Here is a 19,630-nt window from a genome sequence, read left to right on the forward strand (position 1 = left end):
TGACAGGCGACATAGTGTCACTTTCTCAAAGCTTTTCTCATTGGCAGGTTCAACCAGTGTTTGTGCGTTGTAAGCATGACCTTTGAAGACTCAATCACTCCAGTTCCTGAGTGCTATTTTAGTGGAGAATTGGCTTTCTAGGGAGAGAGAATCCAGTGGTAGTCCTTTTTGGTTATGATTTTTCTAATGTTTTCACTTTTGTGTTGTGGATTATTTAGTTTCTCCTGAAAATGTTACCCAAGACGTGCTGTCTCATTTGTAGAGGATCAAGAACAGATGAAACAAGGAGATATTTCGAATGTCAACAAATCATAGTCCCAGCAAGATTTTCCTTTTAGCACATCCTTTACCTGCCACATCTCCTCCTCCTGTTTCTTTCCCCAGCACTCTTCTCTTCACCTAATTACTTTCTTAATTGTTTCTTCTCAAACCTTCTTCAATTTGATCAGGGGCGGAAAGGAATAAATACAGCTGCGGACAGCAGCCGAGGCAGCAGAGAACCTTTGAGATTGTTAAGTAGGTTGCTATTTACCAGAGAGCTGAACTGATGCATACGCCAACAGATTCCCTGGAAATATGGTGTTGGGCTAGCAGTTGGAGTCCCAAATTAATTTTTCACCAGCAAATATTTGTCCACAGAAATTTAAACCATTCTTAATGAGTTGACACATAAGGGGGCAGTATGGTACTATTTGCAAATACCTTCTGTTGAAATAATATTTTATATTTATTTGGGCGTGATAGATTTTATGCAGCAAGTTTTCCGAGGCTGCCGGTTGTTATGTTTGTTATCTGCTGTCTGTGAACAATAGTCCTTGCTCGTTTATTACAGGGCAGCTTTCTTGATTGACTTGTATACATTTGTTCTAGTGCAAGAACCTTTCCATTCAAGGCCTTGAATGCAGAGTTCTGCATTTATGGCATGTTTGCCACCAGTTGGCCATCTTCTGCTACCACCTGAGGAATGTTTGCTCTTGAGGAAATGCAGTATCTGTTGTGTGGTCGTCTTAAATATGTGATTACACAGTGTTCTCCATTGAAGACTGAAATCTTTTCAAGGTTCAAGGCTGTTCTTTGCAAAGCTCTGTGGGCCAGAAGGCTTCCCAGCTCTAGTTTCTGGGAGCCACTGATGTTTCATTATCAATCATCTGTGTCTAGAACACTTCTCTTGAGAGTACAGCTTTGCTTTTTTTCTCCAAAGAATTGTCAAGCAAAGAAACATCATGTTTTAATTAATGTTGCTATGTTGAGGAAGGAATGAGATTAGAGATAAATCACGGCACTAAAATTGTAGAGTTCATAAACACGAGGGAAAATGCTGAAGGAGGAATTTACTTGATTCATCTTTGAGTTTTAAATGGATAAATTTTTTAGGGGGGAGAAAGGGGTTGTGTGGGGTGGGAACTGGGCTTGTGATTTCATTGGCAATTAGGGAACTTCTGGTGAGGAAACTCCCTACAATTTTATAATATTAGAGAATTATCTGGGGCACTGTGAGGTTCCGTGCAGCCTGTATGAATTGGAATTAAGGACCTAACTGTATGGCAAGTATCCTTTATGCTACTCTCTGCTGCCTCTCAAGTGGATTAATGAAGTGTGCACAATTTAAAATAATGTCTAATAAAAGTGAAGATGAACTTAAGTGGGGAAATTTCCTAAGAACAGGCTAATTTTAAAATGTGACTAATTTTGAGGAATAATCCTCTAACTAAAATCAAGATGGAGGCTCTGAAATCAACGTATATTGTAAATAAAATGTTGTAATATTAGTGTGCTTAAGTATAAGGAGTGCTGCACAGGGGAGTTCTCCAATTAACTCTACGATAGAATGTAAGCTCTTTGGGAGCAGACATTGTTTTATTCTTTGTATTTGAATCCATGGGTACCTCGCACTTAGTAGGTCCTTAATATGTACTTATTGATTGATTGATTGACCTTTTACCATAAAGAGTATGGGCATACTTGCAGAGTATGGCACCTTACTAAAAGGCAAACTCCTAATTGATTTCCAGTTGGCTGGTGCCCCTAAAATTGGTTAGCTAGGGCTCTCAGTAGGATGGATTTTTTTTGTGTGAGGACACAGCCTTTTGCAATGGCCTGTAAAAATGAACTTCCTAAACTGCTCACTCTCTCTTCCCCTTTTTCCTGTCCAGAGAAAGCAGAAGAGTTCATTGGCCTCCTCCCAGCTTTCTTTTATAGACAGACACAGAGAGATGGCTCCTCTGATGAAAGGCCTCTTCCTAAAAGTCCAATCAATTATTCTTTTGGGCAGACCCAGAGGACTTGTCCTCTCAACAAAGAGCCAGTGGTCATGTCCATATTTTATAGGGGAGGGAAGTATACTCATCAAATTAGTTGATAAACTCTTACAACTGAATTATTCAATTTATTTCTTTTTGGAAAAGGGAAATGGGACTTTCCCATAGATAGCAAAAATATGGTACACGTTTAGATTTGGGGTCAATTTCTTTGAAGAACAGTTAATGTGCACATATTGCTTTTGCTTGTTTAATTTTAATTGAATAGGATTTTTATTTTTGTTTCCTTCTTTAAGGAAGACCCAAGGCAAATTCCCAAAACTTGAAGGAGTGGATTGTTGTTGGCTTGGCCTCCCCTTGAATGAAATCCAAAACAAATGTTGTTTGATGATGGCTTACAGTTGAATTACATACAGGTTCGGGGTAAATAATCAGTGTCTTTTATGTTTTTGATCATAGATTTTCAGGACCATGCCTGATGCCACCCTCCCTGAGCCAGTCTCCATGTCAACGTCTCCTCCGAATGCTCCACCAAGGCAATCAAAGAGACAGGGGCAGCGTAATAAGAGACCTGTAGCTGTGTACAATCTTTGTCTTGAGCTGGAAGATGGTAAGATGGTCATCATATTGCTTGGTAACACTGCAGATTGTTTGGTCATTATGGCCATCCCTAGCGATTTTCCTTTCTGTGTATTTTTGTTTCTTTCTGTCTCTCCTCATCCCACTCTTGTCATATTAGGAAATTACTTAATAGAAAGGAGTGGGGAAAATTAGGGCCATCTTATCGCTCTCCTTTTCTTCCTTTCTTCCCTCCTTCTTCCATTCCTCCCTCCCTCCTTCCTTCCTTCCTAATTTCCTTCTTTCCTTTCTTTTTTTTTCCAGAGATTATTTAGATTTCTTTTTTTGGACGAGAGGCACGTGATCTCTATTGAGATTGCACAGCCAAGAGATAAATGGAGAAAGAAGTAGAATGAATGATCTGATTTTCACCTCCGGCTGGAAGGGGCCTCAGAGATCACATAGTTCATCTTATTTTGCAAATAAGGAAATAGGCACAGATAGGGAAAGCGATTTACCTAGGGTCACACAGTACTCAGTATCAGAGACAACTGGAATTCAAGCAGATCTTTAATATGAAGCCTAATGCTTCATTTCAGGCTTCAGTTCAATATTACAGTTATGTGGATGAAAGGAGTTGATCACCGTTATTTTGATACTTTGAATATTTGATTTCATCAGTGTGGGAACTCCTGTGTGTTTTCTGTCTGATGCCATTTTACCTGCATCTCTTTGTCTTCTTATAAATCGCTCAGCCCGCAGGAAAACACTGCTGCTGCTGCACTTTATTTGCATTAAGCATAATGGAGTAGAGCGTTATTGTTCTGGTCTTTTCTGAAGACGGAAGAAGCAGAATCACGGAGTTTGAGAGTTAGAAGGGATCTCACTGGCCCTGTAGTCTTGATTCATACCTTAAAGGAATTTCTCCTGTAATACACATGTTAAGTGTTCAGAGTTATCTGCTACGGCCTCATTGTGAAAGACTCTGTGGGTTGCCCCAACGTCCTTCTTTTGTTGTCCCTCCTTCTTGCCTCCTTGGATATCTCTAGTTAAGCCATATGGTCTTTTTTGGCCTCTTCTATGAAACATAGATCCAGGATGGACTCCTGACTGCCGTGGTCAGAAATTCATTGTTTCTGACTGTCAAAACTCGATGGTCAGTAGGATATTGTATGCATAGTACCCTGTACCTCTTATTCATTCCCAGAAAGGGCTGTGATGGTTTTGTGTGCAGGTCTGTTTTTAGCAGCCCTCTGAAGTGTTTTTCTTAGATGGGTAATTAGTCTTCAATTTCATTGATGTTCTACTTCCTACCTTTCTGATACTGTTTTTCATATTTTCAAGACTCTGAGCTCATGTGACTATGAAAATATTTGATTGCTGTTCAAGGGTAGGAAGGGCTGAGGATGAAAACCACTCTGTTATTATTGGACTTCACAGTAAAGCTCTATTTAATCACCTGTCTCCATTTTACTGAAGATGCAAAACTTGCCATCCCTGCAACAAACACGAGTTACAAAAGCCTTCGATATTACTGGGTGAGACAGCTGGCTCTGTGGCGTGTCTTCAAGAGAACTCAACACATCTTCTTTGCTTTCACATCCTGGGGAGATGAGATGCTGCTGTGTTTTCAGCAGTTAGCTTAAGCAAGGATAAATAGGATATTTTAAAGGGTGGGAGCATTACTGCCAAGTCTTGATTTTCCAGAAGAATAATACTTAACAGTTGTGTGTCACTGGATCCATAATCTTACCAATGTGTGTATTTCCTTCAATGGATGCAGATCACAATCTGTCCATGCCTTCTCATCCTATGTAACTCTGTCCTTGCATGGATGTTTCATAGATGGTCTGCCTGGAACGTTGGAAGCTTTTAAAAGTTAAAAAAAAAATTTTTTTTAAAAAAAGATAGCATTTGTTGTTGCTGTTCAGTTGTTTTAATCAAGTTCAACTCTTCATGATCCCATTTGAAGTTTTGTTGGCAAATATACTGGAGTGGTTTGCCATTTCCTTCTTCAGCTCGTTTTGCAGATGATGAAACTGAGGCAAGCAGGGTTAAGTGACTTGCACAGGGTCACACAGCTAGTTAGTGTCTGAGGCTGGATTTGAACTCAGGTCTTCCTGATTCCAGGCCTGGCACTTTATTCACTGTGCCACCTAGCTGCCTTAAAAAAAAAACAAACCAGCATTGCTATCCACATCCAGAGAAAGAACTTAGGAGTCTGAATGCAGATGGAAACATACTATTTGCTCTCTTTTTCCTTTTTTTTATTTTTTATTTTATTGCTTTGTACCCCTAGTTCCTCCCATTAGTTCTAATTGTTCTTTACATCATGACTAATGGGCAACTGTGCTTAATATGAATGTATAAGTAGAGCCTTTTTCAGATTGTGTGCCATCTTGGGCCGGGGGGAGGAGAAAGAGGGGGAGACAATTTAAAAGTCAATCTTATGGAAGTGAATGTTGAAAACTAAAAATAATTAAATTAAAATTTTCAATGCTAATTTTTAATAATTAACTGCTTGGTATTCTTCAGTTTTCATTTCTATCCAACACTGGTAAACATTTTAAAATATTAGCTTTTGAGGGAAAGAGTAATTTAAACTTATATTTATTGGGGGGAGGAATATTACAATCAGAAGTTGGGTCATAGGAGGGCTCAAAAGAAATTAATGATGGAGACGACATGCAAGTGATTCTGCCTTGAGTAGATATATTTTTATGAGAGTGGCACCAAACACAAGAATATCAGTAACAATGCAATGTTATCTACTCTTAAAGCCATATGTTTTAAGTATTTGGGACAGTATTGAGCAGGACCTAATCTGATACACACACATACATACACATATGAATGTGCACTGATGTACAGATTGACAGAGATATGAAAAAATGATCCAGCAGCGTGAAGCCAGTGCCATCTGGCAGACCAGGCCAATGTCTTCATTGTGGAAGTGGTCCGCATGTTTCCTGTGGCAATGTTTCAGATCTGTGTCCAACCACAAATATTCTTATTTTCAGGTGATATCACTTTTCTAACAATAAGGTAATTTTGTTTCAAAGAAAGAAAACTGTTGCCAAATATTTATCTACTTGAATCTCTCTTGGCATTTTTATTATTTAGTTGGTATTTGTTCTACTTTTTTTTTTTTTTGCTTTGTTAAGCTTTGTAATCATTTTATTGGCCCTCCTTGACAGACGGTATTATGAGAGGGGGTCATTTTGCCAGATGAAGAAATTGAGGCCAGACAGGCACAGTAACTTGCAAAATTATTGCTAGAGCCAGCCTAGCCTATGATCTCTCTTTCCATTGTTTTGGCAATGGAGCCATCTCTCTCTTTGACATGAAAGGATGTTAAAATAAAGTAATGAATTACAATATGAAATGAAGAGAAATCATTTTCAAACTCTTTCGTTTTAGATCACATAGGCTATTTCTATATTCACTGTGCCAGAGCTAGGTTTTGAGTCATTCAGGAGGACAATTGGTAATCTAGAGATCCTAGATGAGTGTTTATACTATTAATTGTCTTTTATGCCTCTTAATTACCAGAATTCCTTATCGAGTTGCTGCATGTTATGCATAGATATTTTCGTGGTTCTGTGGCCCAAGTATGAGGGATGAAGATTGAAATTTTTCTATAGATCTTTTTTAGGCTTCCTTTGTTGATATCTTCATGCAATTATTTCTTCACAAAAGACACATCCAGTGTACTGGAGGCCTTCTTTTATGGTTTTTTCTTATTTTAAAAATAATTTGAGGGTGCCAGTGTAAGTAGGGCAGCTAGGCGGTGCAGTGGATAGAGGACTGAGCCTGGAGTCAGGAAGACTCATCTTCTTGAGTTCAAATTTGACTTCAGATACTTACTAGCTGTGTGACCCTAGGCATGTCACTTTACCCTGTTTGCCTCAGTTTCCTCATCTGTAAAATGAGCTGGAGAAGGAAATTGCAAACCACTGCAGTACAGTATCATCTACAAATCAGACAATTTTGAGATCCTAGCTTTTGATTAAACATCCCTCTTTATTTTTTGGACTCTCTATAGGACATCTTCCGTGACGCTCGCCCATGTTAGAATAGCGTATATCTACCTGTTTGACTCCTTGATTGAGGTCTGTATTCAGTGACTGATTAAATAAAATTCTCTGTAGTCAGAAAGCCCCTTGAGGGCAGGGACTGTTTTGGTCTTTCTTTGTATTTCCAGCACTTAGTACAGTGCCTGACACATAGTAGGCACTTAAATCCTTGTTGACTTGACTATCAAATTTACATACATAGGAGATGCTTTTAGGAGGAGCCTATACCAAGCCAGATTGTTTTTAATAAATCAATAAGCAGTAGGTATAGTAAGGTCATAATTATGTTGTCTGTACCTCTGAGTCAGTTGTGTGACTGTTATATATTGTTTGCTGTAGAAAAAACTTCCTGTTTCAATTTTTTTATCAAGGTACATAGACCATTCTCAAGTTTTATGGAGGTAAGAAAATAATTATTCAGTTCAGTAGTTGTTAATGTTTCCTTAAGTCACTTAAAACAATTCTGTAAAGACATTTTCTGTCATTTGCCCCCATTCTTTTGGAATCTTCTGTCTGAGAAATTTTGTAAATGAGCTCCTGAGAACCTTTCAGTATGGCTTCTTTGTGATCTGTTTGCCTGCCATTGTTATTAACATTGAAGGGCAAGGTGGCCAAGTGTTCTAACAAATGCTGTTTTTGGTTGGCTTTCTACTTGCACAATGTAAACCAATTCCACCCCCTTCTTTATCTTCCTGTCTGAGGAGGACTTGGGAGCCATCTGGTCACTTAGTTACAACTTTGGGTTTCATTCGTAGTGAACATGTTAATCTGAGTGTGATTCAGTCCTTCTGGGCAGAGATGTCAACTTCTTGGCTGTTGGAGAAAGATCATCCGTGTTAAAAATGTCATGGGTGTTTGTAGATGGTTTAAGAACCATAGCATCCGTCTTAGCTCCTTGTTTTTTGCCTTTGTGCCACCATTACTGCAGGGGTGGAAAGGGACTACAGAGGACCAATGGACATTTTGTATTTTTGTCTATTTTATATTATCACAGCCAAAAAACTCTTTATGTAGTAGCCAATATAATAGTAACCTTCTCTGTTCTTACTAGTTTGATCGTGGGACAGCAGAGACATAGTTTGTCTTTTGGGGAGTCTGTATTTGAAGCCATTCTTGCTTGGTGAACTCTTATAACAGGGATTGTGTTCCATCTAAATAGCCTTTAAGAACCCAGAGTTGCCTTCACACCACAGTGAAATGTTGGAATGGAACTTTTGTGGAAGGGTAAATGATAAATCATTAAAAGAGGAAAAAATATATATAAATGAAAATTTCTTCTATTCCCCTCATTATCATCAGGAATAGATATTAAGAAGACCAGTTAGGAAAGAAAAAAAAGTAGCAAATGGAGATTTGAAATTTGATCAAGATTTGTTAAGAGGAGATATAGAAAACTAGCTTAAGGCTATCACTTAGGAGGACACAAAACTCTGCTTAGTAGTAATTAGTCATGAAAATATTTAAAAATTTATTTTTTGCCAACTAGGCCTTAAATGTATTTTCTAATAGTCTAATTGTCTACCAATCTAATCAACCCAAAGTTTTCCAACAGCTGTTTTACTATATTTTTTTTAGTATTTTTTTGAGGCTAGGAAAAAATCATTTGTGTTTACTAATTTGAGTTAATTAGACAATGTGTTATAATTGTCTTTATTAGATTGTGTCCATTGTGTACTTTGTGTCCACGAGACAAATTTACACTGGAATACCATCTCTTACTGAAAATGGTCCAAGCTGAGGATTAGGGAGCCTTCTTCAAGGCTTAGGTCTGTGAAATCCAGGAAATATATTATGTCACAAATATGTTTATAAATAAATAGTAGGTATATATCCTACTATGCTCTGAGGGCAAATAATGGGTGAGATTTTGAGATTTTTTTTCTGTCAAAAACTCAGTATTTATGAAGTGATTTGCTTGTGGAATGTATTTTGGTTCTGAAAAACATGAAAGTGAGCAGAATCTGATGATCCTATATGAAGAAGAGAACAGTAGGCCATTTAAAAAAGCACCTTGGATTTATTCATCTTGGATTGACAAAAGCTTAGAGAATCATTAGGAAATTTTAGGAATCACCCTTCAACTGTTTACCAGCCAAGGCAAGTAGCAGACTATGAGCACTACTTAGTGACTTGGAAGTCCTGAATCTGAAACAGTTTTTTTTTTTCTTTTTAAAAACAAAATGGCAATATCAAATACTAATTCAAACAACTTTACTTAATTAATGACTATATTTAATTTACTTAAGTTTAATACATAAATTATCATAATAGTTTTTTTTTTGTTTCTCTTTCTAAGTCCTCAACTGGATTTTTGGTCCACTCTGTTTCTCCTTTCCTCCAGTGAGTGTAGTTAAAATGTGTTCCATTCTTGTGGTTCTTTTTTCATAAAGATCTTCTTAGATCTTTTTATTCCTCCTATTTGTCCATTTTAATTCCTATATAGCGAGCCATGACATTAACACACCCTACTTAACCATTGCCATATTGTTAGGCATTTAGATTGTTTCCAGTTTTTTTTTTTTTTTGTTTCTGCAATTTGACTCACTGTTGTATTATGGTTGTTCCAAACCTTTTCATCTCTTTTCATACTTAAACTCAACATATCTCAAATTAAACTCATTATATTTCTCCCCACTCCTTCTGAAGTTACTGATGAAGGCACCATCATCCTCCCAGTTACCCATATTTACAACCAAGACATCTTCTTCTGTTCCTCACTCCCCTTCCCCCAAATATCGAATATTTTTCAAATCTTCCAATTTTGCCTTTACCACATGTCATATACACACATTTCTCTCCTTAGAGGCAGCTGGGTGGCACAGTGGCTAGAGGGCTGGGCCTGGAGTCAGGAAGACCTAAGTTGAAATTCCACCTCGCTTACTTTGTGACCTTGGATAAATTGCCTAACCTCTGTTTGCCTCAGTTTCTTCAACTGTAAAAATGGGGATATTAATTGCACCTACCTCGCAGGGTTGTTGTAAGAATTAAATAAAATAATATTTGCAAAATACTTAGTGCAGTGCCTGGCACATGTAAGTATTATTATATAGATGCTGTTTCTACTGCTACTACTACTACTCAGACAACTGCCACTAGTGAAGGAGCTCATCACCTCATGCTTAGAGGACTACAATTCCTACTATTCATTTCCCTGCTCCACGCCAGCTTCCACTTAGCTGCTAAACTGATCCTCCTAAAAACCAGGTCTGATCGGGTCATTCCCCTGCTCAGTAAACTCCTGTTATCTTCAGGGTAAATAGAAAAAACTTCTGGTTTTTAAAGCCCTTTACTTTCTGGCTCTTTCCTAGTTAGTTAAGTCAGTTAACATTTATTAAGGACCTACTATGTGCCATCCACTGTGCTAAGTGCTAGGGAAACAAATATAGAAAAAGAAAGACAATCGCTGCCCTCAAGGAACTTAAAATCAAATGTAGGAAGACAACACACTGAAGAAAGCAGAAAAGTGGAGAGAGGTAATCCCAGCATAGTGGGCATGATGGAGTAGTCCATCAGAGAAGTTCTCAAGTAGTGCATACAAGTGAGAAAGGAGACATTCTCGCTGGTCTCTCTCCTTAAGTGGAGGTTTGGAGTTCAAGTCCCCATCCTCCAATTAGGAGAGGCAGAGTGCTGATGAGGTGGTATACCAAGGCTGATGGGATCCAATCCTTCTATTCTTACACTTTACTTCTTTCCATATATTCTGTGATCCAATGACACTGGCTTTTTTGCTGTTCCTTTCAAACACCATTTCATCTCTTGACTACTTGTCTTTTAATTGGCTGTCCCCTATGTCTAGAAATCTTTCTCTCCTTATCTTCACTTCCTGGCTTCCCTGACTTTCTTCAAGACTCAGCTCAAATCCTACCTTCCATAAGAAGCATTTCCCATAGCCCTTTCCAGCCTTTCCTCTAAGATTGCCTCCAATTTCCATACTATATTCATATGTGTTGTTGACATGGTATCTCCTCCATTAGAATATAAGCCCCTGGAGGATAGGGATTGTGTCTTTGTATTCCCAGCACTTACCTTAGTTCTTGCCACATGGTAAGCACTTAATAAATGCTTGTTGACTTTATTTGCAATTATATATAATGCACTAGGGAAAGACATTTTTCTTTGCAGTTGTTTCTGATTAACATTGATAGATCGTGTTTCCAATAGTAGAAATATTAAGTCAAAGGGTACAATCCCTTTCATTAGTTTTACTTTGTATAGCCATATTGCTCTCCAGAGTCTAGAATTTATGACACTAACACTGAATATGTATACCTATTTTTCTCCAATCCTGCCATCGAGTTCCATTGATATTATTTTTGCCAATTTGATGGATCTGAGATGATATATTGAAGTTATCTTAATTTTCATCTCTGTGATTATAGTGATGAAGTGGAACATTATTTCAAGTGTATATTAATAAATTATTTTTTCTCTTTTGAAAATTCTATTCATGTCTTTCAACTATGAGTTGTAGATACTGAGGTTTTGATAATTCCTCAAGTATTTTAAATATCAAGTTTTTAATTTGTTCAACCTGCCATAAATACTTTGCTAAAGCAGTCTTTCTTTTTTTGTCTAAATATCTTTATTTGTGTGAAGTGAAAAAAATACATTTTGGTAGATCTATCTTATTCCTAGTAATTTTTTCTATTCTTGAATTTCAAAAAATTCATTACCCCATAACAGTCAAGAAATACTGCATTCCATTTTCTTCCATTTAATTGTAATTAACTTGAATATATGGCACAAGGTGTGGGTCCAATTTCCTTCACTGTCGAAATGGCATGCAGTCTAAATGCATTTGTTAAATAATGAATATTTTCCCTAATTTTTTTCCCAAACCTTGTCAAACCCTGATCTTTTGTATATATTTAGTTGGGTGTCTGGTATATCAATTTCTATTCATTGATCTATTTCTCCCGGTAACAGATGGTTTTATAGCACGTTTGAAAGCTGAGGAACTCATGACCCCCTTCATCAGTTTTCTTTTTAACCATACCCTTTAGCAGTTTTGCCAGCTTGTTTTTCCATATAAGCTTCAGTATGATTTTTGGCTTTCTATGAAGAACAACAGAAACAGTTTTAAATGGAAAAGAAAAAAAAGGGAGTAGTTATGATTTTTATTCTTGCATCTAGAACTTTTATTTTTGTTTTTGTTTTTTTTTTTTTGGCTAGGCAATGAGGTTAAGTGACTTGCCCAGGGTCACATAGCTAGTGTCAAGTGTCTGAGGCCAGATTTGAACTCAGGTCCTCCTGACTCCAGGGCTGGTGCTCTATCCACTGCACCACTGAGCAGCCCCAAGAACTTTTATGTTTAAAAAAAATGGTGTCCAGCAACTTGGTTGGATCAAAGTAACTGTTTCTGTCTTTGATGAAGGCTCTTAATGGATGTTTGAATATTAATTTATAGCACTTTCTGATAGAATATTGATTTTCTTTGTAAATGGAGATTAGGCAATTATTAAGAATTTAGGGAATATTGTGACTAGCCCAAAGATTATTATTGCTGGTTAATGTGAACTCACTTAGTTAGCATAATTGGGTGTATTTACCATAGTATAGCAGTTGTTAAATCTTTAGTGAAATCACTTATATTTTGTTCTTTTTTTTTTTTTTCATTCTCCTGCTCATGAAGCTTCAGTGGCTCCATGTTTTTTCTTGGATATAATACGTGCTCCTCTTTGGCATTTAAAGCCCTTTATAATCTGACTCCTAATTACTTTGCTAGATTGATTTCCTGTCATTGTTCCTCATGCTTTCTATATCCCAACCAAAGTGATCTGCTTGCTGTTCCTCATACGCAGCATTCCCTCTCCTGCCTCCGTGCATTTCTGTTGGCTGGGCCTGCTCCCTGTGGTGCTGTTCTTTCTCATCTCTACCTGGTTCCCTTCAAGACTGCTTAAATGGCCCCTCTTGGCCAACACCTCTTCCAACCCCACCATTTGTTAGTGTTCTGCTCCACTCCTTGAATTTTTTTTTAATAAATATAAATTTTGTATTATGATTTAAATAGAAACCTTGTTTACATGATGATATAAATATAAAACTTTATAAATATGAAGAGTAACTTTGCATAGCTTTTGTATTTGTTCATCTTGTCCAGTAGAATGTAAGCCCCTTGTAGGGACAGAGATTTCATTTTTTTTTTTTGTTGGAATCCTGCAGCATCTAGCATAATTTCTGGCTTAAATTAAATGCCTAAGGAATTCTGGCTGAATTGAATTGAATCCCCATTTCCATAGATACCATCTAGTTCAGTTTGATATAGTGTTTAATATTCTTCCAAATTCCAGAGCAGAGGAGAAACTGATTGTCTGTTATTGTAAAAGATTATTTATGGAGCCACCCAAATAGATGTTTAACAGTATGTGAGCCAGTAAAAGAGATAACAGGATTTCTTCACATCCCATTCTCATTATATTCTTTTGTTTTTAATGGGTAAGCATAACTAGAGGTGACATGACTAGAAGAAAATTTCATATGCATGTAATGTTTGTACATACCACAATTGTGTATCTCTAGAACCTCTTCTTTTAAGATATAAGCTTCTTTTAAGATATAAGTATTCATTGCAAGTCTCCCCAATATCTAGGGAATGCAAGTGGAGGTAGAATGAATTTTTTGCTTATGTTTCAGCCACATAAATCACAAATTTCTAAAGAATCTATGATTTTATCAGTGAGGGAAAACTTCTTCACCTGGGCAGATTGCAACCTGTCTGTGACTTAGTAGCTAAGTCCTAGGGCAGGGGTGGGGAACCTACAGCCTCAAAGCCACACGGTGGCCCTCTAGGTCCTCAAGTGTGGCCCTTTGACTGAATCCAGATTTCACAGAACAGATCCCCTTAATAAAAGGATTTGTTCTGTAAAACGTGGACTCAGTCAAAAGGCCGCACCCAAGGACCTAGAAGGCCACAGGTTCCCCTCCCCTGTCCTAGGGAGTTGACTGAAACTCAGTTAGCTTGTCCTAGGTCATATAGCTATTGAATGACAGAGATGGGAGTTGAACTCAGGTTTTATTGAATCCAGATCCAGAACTCACTCTATCTACTGTCCCATCCAAAGGTGGGGTAAGAGGGAAAACTTAGCTTCTGCATTTTGAAATAAATTCCTCCTCTCTGTAAACATTACCAAATTGCACAGACATAACAAGAAATTAGCAAGTGGGGTTTTGTTACCATCTGATATCGTGTAACATATTGCTTGAACACTCATTATAGAATTCAAGGTGCTTATCCTCATTTGTATTGATTACTAGAATCATGGAATTTTGGAGCTGAATGAACCTTAGAGATCATTTCATTTAAAACCCTCATTTTAGAGGTAAAAGGATTACCTTGGAATAAAGGCTACTCTCTAGTTAGCAGAGCAGATCAAGTTGTTCAGAATTGTATTAAACCACTGGACCAGCTAGGGAACCCTCTCTTTCAATTACAACTTCTACATCCTAAGGATACATTTTTTTTTTAAATAATACATCAAACGGTAAAAGAAGGGAGTGTGTAAGAAAGGACACCATGTCCGTTAGGTTAAGGCTTTGTAGAGGATCATAAGTGGAACATTTTGTCGTTGTTGAAACAAGGAAAAAGAACAAGGATAGACCCTTAAATATCACCTGAGGGTCATTTAGATTAAGATGGGACCAAGAGAAGGGATGGGATGGGCCCAAAGTAATTTCGATAACTAGCGTCATTTTGGGATTAGAACCAAGGTCTTTTATTCTAGGTCTAGGATCTGTTCACGCTGAATTCGGTTTGGGGCGTTGTCAGAGAATGTTAGAGTTGGAAGGGACCTCAGTGACCATCTAGTTCAACCCTCGTGTGAAAATAAGGGTTTTATTTATTAGCACCCTATAGTATAGCCAATAAGTGGTCATCCTACTTTTGCTTAAAGACCTCCAATGAAAGAGAATTACAAAGCCAACTCATTATGCATTGGGATAGTTCTATTGTTGGGTCTGTTTGCATCCATTCCCTCTGGCTGTCCCCCATGCCTAGAATGCCTTCCCTCCTCCATTCCTGACTAAAGGAAAGCCGATTTCCCTGGCTTCCTTTAAGTCCCAACTAAAATCCCACCTCCTACAGGAAACCTTCTCCACTCTTCTTAATTCTAATGCCTTCCCTATGTCAATTATCTCCTATTTATCTTGTATATTTGTTTGCGCATTATTTCCCCCATTAGATTGTAAGCTCCTTGAAAGCAGGGATTATCTTTTGTCTTGTTTTGTATCCCCAGCACTTAGCATTGTATCTGGCACATGGTAGTCATTTAATAAATATTTATTAAATTGAATTAGTTCTGCTCTTTGAGGCCAAGCAGAACAAATATAATCCACCTTCTAGTTGACGGCTGTTAAAATACTTGACAACAATTGTCAGATCTCCCCTAAGTGTGTTCTCTTCTCCAAACATTACCTGTTCTATAAACTAACCTCCTATGATTTATACCTTGAATGTGGATCATCTAAAAATGTTTGATGTGAAGTTTACAACTGCTTAAGTGAGTTTCTCATACAGTTCAGGAGGCAGCTGGTAGTTATATTAATGTAGTTTGCCGTCAGGTTTTGTCCTGGTTGTCATCTCACCTGGGATACCATGTTTTTTCTTCATTGAGCTAGATGCATAGGAGTAAACACAGGCTCTGCCTAGCAAATGGATACTTTTTAATATATGCTATGGCCAGAATAAGCCAGATGAGCCAGGAGAAGCTCATTCCTTCCTGAGCTCATGGACGTTGTATTTGGTGTGTGATTCTGCTCCAATGTAGATCATTTCTCTGTAATTCTAGAATTGCAAATGGTCCAGGCTCAGGTTACCTCTGTGGACTTAATTCCACTGGCTCAGTCAGCAAACATTTATTAAGGCACTACTATGTGCTATGTAAGAACAAAAATATATTTTTAAAGCATGGCCCTCAAAGAATGTCTTTTTTTTTTTTTTGAAATTATGATTAAGAAATTGGAATAATTAGCAAACAGTGGTAGCACTGTGACTGGCACATACTTTACATGTCTAATGTGGACTAATTTTCATCTAATTATATTAGTATTACTAGAAATGAGGAAAGGAATACATAAATAGAATTTATTTCACTGAGCTTAGGCAATAAGACTTTGTTATGAAGAATTTGGAGTTTTCTGCCAAATATGTTTGGAGGAGAAGGACTCATTGGACAAATAATTAGTGCGCTCCTGATACTTACTTGTACAACATTGGGCTGGGTGGCTGGAGGGTACGAAACACAGAAATAGATTCCATTCAGTTATTAGGTGCTGACTACATGCAAGGTGAAGCCATTCCTGCCTTCAGGGAGCTGACATTGCACTGAGGAGAGTTAGCTTGTAAAAGAAAACAGAAAGTAATTTGAGGAGAAAGAGAACAAAGACTCAGTGGTCACTAGGGAGATCTGGGAAGGCTTTTGAAAGGAGGTGGGGGCCTGAACTGAGACATGAAATAAGATGAAGACCTTGTGAGGCAGAAATGAAGAAGGAGTGCATTCTCGACTGGGCAAGTTCACAGTGGCAAGAGATGCAGTGTTGAATGTTAGCAACAATTAGTTGCCCAGTTTGGCTGGAACCTAGTGTAGTTGCAGGTAAGTAATGGGAGATATTTCTAGAAGATAGATTGTAGTCAGATTATAGAGGGCTTAGAATGCCAGGCTGAGGTGTTCATATTTATTCCTACAGGCAGTAGGGAGCCACTGAAAACTCTTGAGCTGTGGAGTGATATGATGAAAGACCTATATGCAAGAAATCTTTATCTGGCAAGAGTATCTAGGATTAATTTTGGACAGGAACCTGGATGTCCCAAAAGACAAGAAAAGTAACCTAGGTGTGATGTAATATCAGCTTGGTGTGGGGTGTGTCATCATTGAAAATAGAGAGGTAGAGATGAACATAACATATAGAAGGAGAAATTGAGAGTTTATGGATTAGAGAGAGTGAAAGCAGAACTGACCATTCAACAAAGACTGGTCAATGTAGGGGATTCAATTTTTCCAATAACCAAATAGATTTTTCCCCTAGTAAAGACCAGAATACCAAATGTTCTTTTAAGGGCAGTAAGTGAAATTGTGAAAATTTTTTATTCTTAATCTTGTTACTTTTGCCACGGGACCCTTTCTTGATTTTGCAATTATTTGGCAGCTTTAGGGAATAGTAATGATAGTTACAGCTCACATTTATCTAAAAATCCCATGAAGTAGGTATTACAAACACAATTATTCCCATTATATAGAGCAGGAAACCGAGGTTCAGAGAAATTAAGTGACCCAGGGTCTTTGTCTGCAGGTCTTGTGTTATTTGAACATTACCTGCTTCTCTGGTAGCCCTTAATGATGTGACAACCTTTCCCTGCACTTCCCCAACCCCTCCCAACACATACATGCGCACTTTTCTAATTTCAGCCTTCTTACTGCATTGGCTTTTCTAACAGTTTGGAAGGTAAGTTCAGGAATATATGAGTATCAACATTATACATGTTAGTGGAAATAGTGACTTACAGAACAAGGTGGAACTTATATACAAGAGCTCATCACTTCTGGTAAAAGAACACTACCCTTTTCAAAAAAGCCATTCAGAAGGAAACTTTTCCCCACTCCTATCCTAACATGTTCTTGCATGGACATATCTCAAACACAATTTGACATCCTAAAAGCCATTAATTCTGGTGGTGGAAATCACTGACATATGCCTCCTTTCATGCTAGTTATGGGTGTGTCCGCCTCCATCTGCAAAGGGAATTCTTTGGAAACTGATTCATGAAAGAGCCTGCTCTGGCCAGTGAGTGCTTGTGTTCCCTAAAACATTGTCTGGACATTATAACACATAGTAGAGTGGAGATACAGAATTGGGATTGACATTAGGGTTCCAGTAATTCTCCAAATAATGCATTAAAAATGTCATCTTAGAATCATCCTTTTAATTTGTCATAAAGTGCCATAGTAAACTGATGAGCTTTCATCTCTCTCTCCATCTCCTTACTCCCTGTCCCTGCCCCCTTCCTTTTATATTTATTTATTTAGTAGTAGAAGGTTAGAGATGCAAAGTCTCGAGCCAGCTTGGATCACAGAGCTGATTGATATGTTTTCCTTGGAAATTGGCAAATGCTACAAATTAGAGTTTGATTTTTTCCTTGTTGATTATCTAGAATTAAGGAAGTAGAGAACTTACTGGGGTGTCTTGTGGGTGTTTCCTGTCCCTCTCCCATTCTCCCCGCCTCTCTTTCAGTCCCACAGCCATTGATCAGCATGCCTGTCTAGTGTAATATATTCGTTTCTTCAGCATTAAGGCATCTTATAATCTCTTCAGAAAAAAAAAAGATTTATTATTCTCTGAATGGATTCACCATTAGTAGAGTTGGCAGTAGTTAGAAGTTTGGTATAATGGAAAGAGCAATAGATTTGGAGTCAGAGGTCCTGGGCTCAAATCCTAGCTCTGTTGCTTACTTAAATATGCATGACCTTGGGCAAATCATCTCAATGAACCTCCATAAAATGAGGGGGTTAGAATTGATCTCCAAGGTCCAGCCAACCTACAAATCTGAGTTGTGATGGTGCAGTAGGAAGTGTGTTCGATGTGGCCTCAGAGGCCTGGGGTTGGGTACCTGACTCTGCTAATTACCGTCTTGTGACCTTGGGTGAGCCATCTAATTACTTTTTGCCTCAATTGCCTTCTCTGTAAAAGGAGGAAATTGGACCAAATGTCAGTGGTGTCAAACTCAAATAGAAGTGGGCCACTAAACTGTCCCTAAGGATCCCTGTTGCCGGCATATTGACTTACAAATGCGGTTTCCTGTGTTCTATTGTATTTTTTAAAATTGTTAAATATTTCCCAACATTTTAATCTGGTTCCCCTAGGCAGTGCTCTTTCAGGCCATGATGTTTGACATCATGGAGCAGATGAGCATGTATGTGCACCTTCTAGCACTAAATTTATGGTCCTTTGAAAACACATATCCAAAAATGAGGAGTCATAGAGGATTTTAAGGGCAGCTAGATGGTGCAGTGCATAGAATGCCAGGCCTAGACTCAGGAAGATGCATCTTCATGATTTCAAATCTAGCCTCAGACATTCACTCTCTTTGTGACCTAGGCAAGTCACTTAACTCCATTTGCCTCAGTTTCCTCATCTGTAAAATGATCTGGAGAAGGAAATGGCAAACCTTTCCACAATTTTTGCCAAGGAAACATTAAATAGGGTCATGAAGAGTCAAACATGACTGAAAACAACTGAACAACAAAAGAGGGTTTTAGTCTTGATCAGTGGAGACAGAATCCACCCTTGCTGAAATCCCAAATCCACCCAACTAGTGAAATCTAGCTCTTTCTCAGTCTGCTTTTGCAGTAGTGAGACAAGTGGATTCTAAGCTGTAGCTAGAAATTCTGCTGCTAACATGGCATCCTGGTGTTCCCATAACTCCTTTGCCTTAGAATCTCACCAGAGGCCTTCTGGGAGTCTTTGTCTCTGTGAGCCACCAATCTCAAGTCACATGGGGTACAGCAACACTGTGCGTGTTCTTTACTGAACCTCTCCATGTGGGATGAGCTTTTTTTGTTTTCCTTTTTCAAAAGAAAAAAAAATCTCATTGAACTCTTTTCAAAACCATAAATATCAGCTACTTCCATGATGAAAAGAAGTTCATGGAATGTAATTAAAATTTAGTAGCAGGAAGAAAAAAATCTTGGAAGATTTGATTCCTGTGGCATGTGTATGTTTTCTTCCGTTCCCATAGCATTTATTTTA

At 38.0% G+C, this 19,630-nt stretch overlaps 1 protein-coding gene across 1 annotated transcript in view; it reads left to right on the top strand.

The window, feature by feature from the left end:
- The window catches only part of ARHGAP10 (Rho GTPase activating protein 10), a 381,695-nt gene that overhangs the window by 294,078 nt on the left and 67,987 nt on the right, over positions 1 to 19,630 (top strand). Inside the window, exon 19 of the mRNA XM_027866797.1 lies at positions 2,718 to 2,868. Within this exon, the coding sequence (XP_027722598.1) occupies positions 2,718 to 2,868 (151 nt within the window). The remainder of the gene's footprint in view (positions 1 to 2,717; positions 2,869 to 19,630) is intronic.

Source organism: Vombatus ursinus, unplaced genomic scaffold, assembly GCF_900497805.2.
Source record: "Vombatus ursinus unplaced genomic scaffold, bare-nosed wombat genome assembly UNPS02014784.1, whole genome shotgun sequence".
In the NCBI taxonomy this organism is placed as follows: domain Eukaryota; kingdom Metazoa; phylum Chordata; class Mammalia; order Diprotodontia; family Vombatidae; genus Vombatus; species Vombatus ursinus.